The following is a 9724-nucleotide window of genomic DNA, read 5'->3' on the forward strand; positions in this document are numbered from 1 at the left end:
TCAACTTTCCCACAGCTGCTTCCGGGGGCAGCGTAGCTGCAGCTGAAAAGCTGAGAATCTGCAGCTGCGCCAAACAGACCCTAAGTTTAAGGGATGGATGGATGGATGGATGGATGGATGGATGGATGGATGGATGGATGAAGTAAAATCTATCACACATTGAGTTCCCAAAGAAGGCAATGTTTTCAACTAACTTAAAGTAGTTGCACAATGTTCAATGAACTGTGTCAACTACAAATTGTTATATTCTAGAAACAGACGCATTAACAAAGCGTTCATCCAATAGCTTGCAACAGTCCTTAATCAAGCCTGCATGAACTTCAACCTATGAAAGAACATATCATGTGCTCTTTTAGCGAAACACTTATGAAAACGCCAATGAATCTCCAGATGAACCCATAAAATTATGAAACTACCAAAAGACAGATTGATCCAATGCATCTTAATCCAATAAAAACTGTCCTGTAGGCACTCATACTGCAAATATATTTTTGAACGGATTGAAACAAAGCAAGCTTTATTCCAAAAGGATGAGCAAAGACTCAGAATTAGCCAGATTTAACCATGCACAAGACAAAGATGAAGTCAAAACCGCTTAGCCGTGAAGAGAAACTAGTTCCTTCGAAGACCAGCATCTTTTGATGAGGCTAATTAGTAATAAAAAACAACAGAAATGTATAATAACCTTATCCGGTTCAAGGATGCAATGCCTCTAAGAGCACTTCTGATCATATCTTCATTCCGATCGACCTCTTGCTTCACAGCATCAAGCTTGGGTTTGTGGTTAATTGTCTTTTCAAGTGGTTCTACCAATGAATCCAAAACTGCCAAATAATGAAAGTCGTCATTTTGTCAGGGAAAACATAAATTATTACTTGCACACCAAAACTGAGTGGTCAAGTTTTGCAAATTCAAGACACAAACCTGCCAAGACAGCAGCAGGACACTTATCTGCAAGTTTTGATAAAATGAGATGACAAGGCATCTTGACATCATAGTGATCTGAAAGCAGCATAAGCGATATCGTCAAAAAGTAAGATCTAAAAAGAGATTTCTTGAAATTTGATAAGCATGGGAAAAAAATTCTAAAATACAGCTTGCACACAATAAATCAAAAGGTAGAATTAAGTAGTGCATTATATCATCAAAGCTGCAAAAATTCCTTAAAAAAAAAAGGTCTTTCGTGCAAGGGAAAGGCGTGATTACAAAGGAGGCAAAGTCATACCTAAACGTGACAGATCTTGTTGGAAAGAATTTTGAAATTGGATAGTCTTATGGAAAGTATTAAATCTGAACCTTCAATATTAAGAAGCTTGCATATTAGGAAATCTAATTAGAAGAGATCTAATTAGGATATTTTCTATATTAGAATTATTACTAATCTAGATATTTGGGAATGTGTATAAATATGTAATATATATTTTCAATTATGAATACAAAAAAGAGGAAGTTTTCATTCACATGGTATCCAAACCTTGTCAAATAGTTCCCATCTTCATCGGTCTTGTTCAACGCTAGCTTCATTCGTCTTTGGTTTTGTTCGGGCCATCTAGATCTCTAAACATCGACGTCGTATACACCACTCAATGTCAGAGGTATAGTCAGCTTCATCTTTGTTTGGTGTTGTCGAAGGTGACATCACTCTATGTCGAAGGCGCCGCCGAAGGTGTATTCGACTTAATTTGCATCATTCTGCGTTGTGTGTTTGTCCGGTGCCATCGAAGGTGACATCACTTACGCTTCATCTTTGCTTCGTCTTCGTCTTTGTTTTCTGTCATCATCCGATGTCCGTCTGCATTGCTCTGCTTCAAGGGGATTAGGGCATCGACCAACTCTAATATGCTTTGATCCAATCTGTCTGCTTTGACCTTAGTCGTCTACTTAGATCAGTTTGGTCGGCTGCTACGTTCGGCTACTTCGTCCAATTTCTTTCGCTCAGCCGATTCAATTGTTTTTTTTTCCATCTCGACAGTTGTTGGATTGTTCGTGAACGAGTTATTTATCTCCTCGTGCTTTGACTGCAACTTTGGCTCGTCCTTCAGCACTAAATGACATCATTTATGGTCGGTGAATAAAAACTCCTTGTGACGATTTGATTTCATCAGTGGCTAAAATTATGAAAGAAAAGATAAATGAAAACAGTGAGACTCTACCTAAGAATATCTCTCAAGAGAGTCACCTCATTGATAATCCCTCAACTCAGACTGATCCTAATTATTCTGAGTGGATGAGGGTTGACGTCCAACTTTTGATACAAACACAAAAGCATGGAACCAGATCAATCTGGTCATATCACTCAATGTGATTGTGTTAAAGATGCGATGGAGAAATTGTGATTTTTGTTTTCTAAGATAGAAAATATTTCTCGCTTTTATTATATATGTGGAGAGTTCTATAGAGCTGAAGAAAATAATCAATCATTGAACACTTATCACATGCACTTTAAACGTGTTTATGAAGAAGTAAATGACTTATTGTCATTCAGTATTGATGTTTAGATTCAGTAGATTCAAAGAGAATAAATGACTAGTATAAGTTTTCTAGTTGGCCTCAACTCTCAGTACGAAGGCGTCAAATCATAGATCTTATCAAATCCTGGATGTACTACGCTAAGGGAATCCTACAACAGAGTATTGCGTACGATTTCGAGTTCTCAAGCCTCATTTCGCACAACAACCTAATGCTCGTGCTAGCTAGAAAAATACAAACATCAGTAAACCTTAGTCTTAGGATAGTTACAAAAATAGAACTCTGAATTATGAAAATCAATGGTCGAAGGTAGTGTGTCAATCATGAATCTGGTCATACGAAGATGACAAGTCAGAAGTTGAGAAAAAAGAACCATAAGAGTTCTATATCACAACCAACTCACATGGTCACAACTAGCAAGTCAAACTCTCTCGATCTTGGCAGATAAATATGCTAAGTTCATCAAATTTAGGAAATAAAAAACCCCCCCTCTATCACTCTGCCCTTGCTGAGTCAGGTAATAATGATACTTGTCTTCTTTCCTTTCCATACAGTAGGCCAGTAATTCTGATGCTACAGATCACATGACAGGTAATTCAAAACTCTCTCTATCCTTTATAAGTGTCTTTCCATCGTCACTTTAATAGATGGATCTATCTTGGAAGTCCTTGAGGTTCTGGCTCCATCAATGTTACCCCCACATTACCTCTATTTTTTGTCCTCAATTTACCTCAACTTATTTTTAATCTTATTTTTGTTAATGAAATTACACATTCTTAATTGTTAAATTTTATTCTTTATTGACCATTGTGCATTTCAAAATCTTATGATGAAGAGAATTATTGGCAAAGGATGAGAATCGAGGGGATCATACAGTTTGGACAATGAGGTACCTCAACTCATAGGTAGTTCCAGCACCTTATCACCATTTAAAATCCACTGTCGATTAGAACAACCATCACTATCAATGTTAAAAAAGTTGCTCCCTCAAATTCAACATTTATCATCTTTAAATTATGAATCATGTCAATTTGCTAAACACCATCATTCGTATTATGTTCTCAGAATTAATAAAAGAGTCGATCATAATTTCAAGTGATTCATTTTGATTTTTGGGGATCTTGTCCTAATTTATCTCAAGAATTTCGATATTTTGTCAATTTGGTGGATGTTTGGGACTTTATGAAATCTTGTACAGATTTACTGTCACATTTTCAATCCTTTTATGCCAAAATTAAAACTCAATTCAACGTTTCGATTAAGATTCTGGGTGGTGACAATGTCAAAGTATATTTTTTCGCATTCCTCCAGACGTATATGACATCTTGTGTTAATAACCCGTCCCAACTAATGCCTGAAAAAAAATAGACATCTTTTTGAGACGATTAAAGCTCTTTTGTTTCAAACGAATGTGCCTAAATATTTTTGCGATGATGCAACCTCTACCAAATTTTATTTCCAACTAACTCTCTTTCCTATTGAACCATGCATATTTGGATGTACATGTTTTGTTCATAATACTCATCCACAAATGTCTAAACTAGACCCTAAGTCATTAAGGTGTATCTTTCTAGAATATTCTCACCTGCAAAAAGGGTATCAGTGTTTTTTTTCCTCTTAAATAGGTATATGATTTCTATTGATGTGACCTTTTATGAACAAACCCTATTCTTTGGTGAGTCATCAGTGCCTAAATCCACACAAGATTCTGATGAATTGTTGATGTATCACATCATAAGTTCAGTCCTGCACCACCTCCACCTCCAGTGCCCAGCCTAGACCACCTATTACTAATATTTACTAGAGAACACCTCGTTCCCTAGATCCTAATCCAGTGTCATTTTCCTCAGTGGATCCTCCTCCAAGTAATATCGACTTACCTATTGCTCCTCGATGAGGTGAACGTTAATGCGCTTATCCCATCTCCTTTTGTGTTAACAATAATCAATTATCTTCCACTTCGTGCTCCTTTGTTGCTTCTTTTGATTATGTTGAGTTTCTAAGATCTGTTCAAAAAGCCCTATCTTATGCCAGGTGGAGGGCAGCGATGTTTGATGAGATGAATGTTTTAAATGAAAATAAAACTTGGGAACTAGTTGAACTACCTCTGGCAAGAAGGTTGTTGGATGTGAGTGGTTCTTTGCAGTTAAGTTTCATTCTCACGAATCTATAGCTCATCTCAAAGTTCAATTGGTGGTTAAGGGTTGTGCTTTAAACTTATAGAATCAATTACTTGGTCACATTCTCTCAGGTAGCTAAGTTGATTTCAGTTCGTCTACACATGTCATTGACTGCAATGAATAATTAGCCCCTACACCAATTGAATGTGAAGAATATTTTTTTGCATGATGATCTTCTAGAAGAAGTACACATGAAACAACCTCCTGTGTTTGTTGCTCAGGAGGAGTCTAGAAAAGCATGTCGTCTTCGGAAGTCTTTACATGACTTGAAGCAAAGCTTTCTCAAGCATGATTTGGAAATTTTAGCCAAGCAGCAAATGTAGAAAAGTAAAAATGATCAAACTGTACTCTATAAGCAATCTGCTTAAGGAATCATTTTATTGATGGTTTATGTTGATGATCTCAATCTAATACTGCATATTCAGTTAGCACTATAAGTCAATTTATTACTTCCCTTAATAGTCCATCATTGGTTAGCTTTAGAACAAATACCATGTTACCTCAAGAGAGCTCTTAGACAAGGTATTTTATATCAAGATCATGGGCATAAAATATTAAATATTTCTCTGAAGTAGATTGAGTAAGTTCCAAGATTGATTGAAGATCTACCATTGGATAGTGCGTCTTTGTTAGCGGTAATTCGGTCTCATGAAAGAGTAAGAAACAGAATATAGTGTCACAATCCAATTTTGAATCTGAGTATCGATCGATGCCGCAAGCCTAGTGTGAATTAACGTGAATTCCCAACTCTTGATAGAAATGGTTTTAAAGATGACAATTCCATAAAAGTTGTGGTTTAAAGATAACCAAGTTGCACTTCATATTGCATCAAATCTTATCTTTCATGAACGATCTAAGCACATTGAAATAGATTATCATTTTATTTGTCAAAGATTCAACATAATTTAATTTTTATAGCTCATGTGAAGATTGGGGAACAACTAAAGGATATCTTCACAAAAGCCCTTAATGGAGCTAGGATCACTTATATTTGTATCGTGCTATGCATAATAAATATGTATGATCCAGCTTGAGAGGAAGTCTTATAGAAAATAATAAATCTAAACTTATATTAGAAAATTTGATATTAGGCAACCTAATTAAAGAAGATCTAATTAGGATCTTTTCTATATTAGAGTTATTCCTAATCTAGAGAGTTAGGAATATGCATAAATATGTAACATACATTTTCAATTATGAATAAGAAAAAGAGTAAGTTTTCATTCACAGATAGAAAAATAATTGGTCTAGATGAAAAACAACAATGGAATGCGCAGCAAAACGTATGTAACAGATATTATAAACTCACCAGACAAACCAGATATAAGATAAGGAACTATAAAAGAAGATGGGTTCACTTGATCAAGACAGCTATCAAGTAAAGTGTCCACGCACTCAAAAGCTGCCTTTCTAATCTCAAGTCCATCATCCACAGTGTGCTTGAATGGACCAAGATCCACTGTTCTTATTAACTCTTGCTGAAACAAAAGATAAAACTTTAATGCTACAACATCATTTAAGGATCAAAGATAAAAATAAGTTACTGATAAAAAGTGTAGATGCGCATGCTGCATAAACATGCAAAACAGTCAAACAATATGAGTGGTTAATTTAATAGCTCTCAAGATGGCATTTTATCCAAGCAACATAATATAGGATGATTATGCTATCAGACAACTAACACTTCAAGTTAACTGTTGATGAGATCCTTTTATGAAGCTAAAATCTCAAGCATGTTTGCATTTTAGTGACGAATAATGTAATTCAATAAACCAAGAACAAAAATGAAGAAGTTAGTGCATACTGCTCTCCTGTTATGGCCGAGCAAAACAAAAAAAGCAAGAGGAATTTCGCTAACCGCACAAAATCCAGATAAAGCACACCATTTGCACGACATTACAGAACACACCTTGATAACAGTTTGATCATACAAAAGTGGTAACATCTCAGGAAGGAGCCCCTTAATCAAATTAGGCTTGTTATGTGCGGCAGTGCTTAAAGCCAGGACAGCAGCACGTCTGACATGCTGTAGACAAAACCAAGAAAAATGGCAGTAAACATTTTTAAGTGTGACCTTTTTTAAATGTTTCTAAGCATAAAACAATCAAAACGTAACAAAAATATTTTGAGAAAGGTAAGAGACATACCCGATCATTATCTCTAATTAGCATAAGAAATGTTGAAATCTCGGGATATAAAATTTCATCAATTTTTTCCGGTCTTTCAACAATGGAATACTTCACTGCGATCACAACAGTCGCTCTTGTGAAAGCTGTCGGACTGGTGGTGCGAATCTAGAGAAATACAAGGAGGAAACTGTACATTCACATTACAGAAGATCAAGCAATCTTTATGTAGACAACCAAATCATACCTTTAAAGCAGGAATAAGATTTCTAGGTTCAATAAGTGCAATCTTGCCTAAACACTCAGCTACTACATTGCGAACTCCTTCTTCTTCACTCTCACAGTGATTAAAAAGCAAAGCTAATATCTTCTCAATATATGAATCCTGAAGCTCATTTTGATCAGCTTTATCTGAAGATTGCCTCGCAATGACCTGAAATATTTCAAAGAGGAGGAAATAGGACATGTTGAAAATCATAAATAGTGTCAGGAGATTGACAGATCTAACAACTCACCTCCTTTAGCGAATGCAGCAAAAGGTATTGCTTCTTTTGCTGGTTATCAATTTGGTCCAATATGAACGGTAAATACTTTGACAAGTTTCCTACAGCTATGTTACCTAAGGCATAAGAAGCCGCAGACTTTATCTCTTCAAAAGGGGACTGAAAGGACTCTATGATTATAGTTTCTATTAGTGTATGCAAACTCAAATCTTTCCTTCTTCCAATTTCTCCAAGACAAAGCAGTGCCAAGTGTTTTTTAGCCTGAAGAATGAAAGAAGAACAATGAATAGTATTCATAACTGATAATAGACTTTTTTTAAAAAATTTCCCTAACAATAGAATATAAGATAATTCAAATAAATAGCCAAGCATGAACTCAGCACATAGTTCAAGCATACAATTTGGGGGTGTTTAGCCCTCCAAAGCCTTGACGTAAAAAAAAGGTAGGAAATGACAAAATGGCTTATCCTACACCAGCCCTTGTGGCTGCTTCGTTATGAAAAATCGATGTAGAAATGCACAAGGAATTTTTCTTCTCCATCCATTTACTCTAGTAACAATAAAACTTACTAAGCTTGATGACACCGGAGTTAAACCCCAAATGACAATGGAAATGCAACTTTTACTAGTGAAACTAAACAGAGATTACAACCAAGACAGTCGAAACTAGGAAATAGCAAAAGACACAACACAAGCTCAACTACGGCCTAGGTCATGAGTGGTGGTGCTGCGGTTTAAGAAGAAATAGCAAATATTGAGGGTTCGATGGTCGGAAGGCAACAATAGAAGGCAATGGTTGATTGTCTAATGGCTGGAAGGTGGGAAGCAGTAGGGTATAGTGAGGTGGCTGCAGCAGAGAGGTGGTGGCTGGGTTTTGGAAGGGTCAAGAAGGCTCACGGTAGCAAGGAAGGTGGGTGGGGTAGAAGGGGGGTGGCAGCAAGGTGGTTGGTGGCTGGAAAGGATGGCGGTAGGTGGAGGTGGTTGGGTGGCGGTTGGGGTTAGAGGACAACAACAAAGTTCTTGTCCGGTGATTTCGGCAGCAAGGAAAGGTGGGAATGCTAAGGATGAAAAAGACGGAGATAAATAACACAACTGAAGCACTACTTGATCTCTTGGAAGGAGATCACCATCTCGTACAAGCTATAGTCGGAGCACCACCCGCCTTTGGATACAACCTTAGAAGGGAAAAACATGGACGCTGACGGCTGTCCTGACAAAAACACAATCCAAAACTGAACCCTAAACACAGAAAATACACAAAATGCCACACACGCCCAAGCGCACGAGCAAACACACATGTACACACACACGGCACATGACACATGAAAAGCAAGTTCTGAAATAGTTTGATAAAAATATGACGAATAAAAATTTAAATATTCTATTCATATGCAAGTAAATGTGCACTCAAAGCCATGAATAGTTATATGAAAAGTAATCTTATATACATGCAAATGGACACATCTATCTGCAAATGTACTTGTATTTTAAATAATTGCATGTGTTATGCATATATGGCTACTGGTCTTCAGGTTTCAGACGCAGTCTGAATTCTAAAAACTTAACCAACCATGATATCATAGTAGTTCTTCTAACCTGCAGCCCTGCTGCTAATGAGCTTATGCACATGTAAAAACATAAACACAACAAAACTCTTGAATAAACCTAAATATGTATAAAATAATTTGTGCTCTCTTGCCACTAAAGGAGCTAGGCTTTTTTGAAAGGTACTGTTATCTTTTCGGAGTGTCCTGTTTTTTCCACCCCATCAAAGGTCGAAAAATTGAGGTTCATTAACATCTATTCCGTTAAAGCAAGCAATAAATTCTGTTTGTTCCTAGGTGGCAAGTGGAAAATAAGAAGTGATATTCAGGATGATATTCTATTAGTGCAGTAATAAGTCATCTATGATGAAATGTATTCAAAAATACCGTAAAAGCAACCTTAAATTAGACACCATAAATATTGTCCTCGAAATCTAATCTCAACTATTTGGGATCAGCTTCATGAAACTTCCTTCTTCATTAATCCATTTTTGGCGTTGTATGCAATGTTAAAACTATTTTACCCACACCCATTAAAATAAACATAAATTAGAAAATCTCGACATATCAAATAGAATTTACAAGTATAAATTTTGAAAGTTTTGAATTACACACACCACTTGGAGTAAAAACATGGCATCCTTAGGCTATCTAATTATGTGATGTGCATTGGATGAGAGTTGAAACTATCAAAGATTCAGTTGAATTCCAACACAGCCAACTTCTAGAATAAATCCAAGCCAAACAACTAAAATACAAAGAAGCAAACAACAATGAAAATGCACGTAAGTGATCGATTATCTAATTTTTAGTTTATATCCATGACATATATAGTATGATCTGATCTGATAAAAAATGTTTTTATCTGATGAGGTTTTCTTTGGTTCAGCAGGCTAAGAGTA

At 36.1% G+C, this 9724-nt stretch overlaps 1 protein-coding gene across 1 annotated transcript in view; it reads right to left on the reverse strand.

Moving 5' to 3' along the window:
- LOC110033983 (cullin-associated NEDD8-dissociated protein 1) overlaps positions 1–9724 on the reverse strand; it is a 118281-nt gene that overhangs the window by 6838 nt on the left and 101719 nt on the right. The window contains exons 22-28 of the mRNA XM_020738180.1: positions 7291–7539; positions 7023–7208; positions 6797–6943; positions 6559–6675; positions 5959–6127; positions 925–1002; positions 686–824 (exon numbers count right to left, since the gene is read on the reverse strand). Coding sequence (XP_020593839.1) covers positions 686–824; positions 925–1002; positions 5959–6127; positions 6559–6675; positions 6797–6943; positions 7023–7208; positions 7291–7539 — 1085 coding nt within the window. The remainder of the gene's footprint in view (positions 1–685; positions 825–924; positions 1003–5958; positions 6128–6558; positions 6676–6796; positions 6944–7022; positions 7209–7290; positions 7540–9724) is intronic.

Source organism: Phalaenopsis equestris, unplaced genomic scaffold (assembly GCF_001263595.1).
Source record: "Phalaenopsis equestris unplaced genomic scaffold, ASM126359v1 Scaffold001314, whole genome shotgun sequence".
NCBI lineage: Eukaryota > Viridiplantae > Streptophyta > Magnoliopsida > Asparagales > Orchidaceae > Phalaenopsis > Phalaenopsis equestris.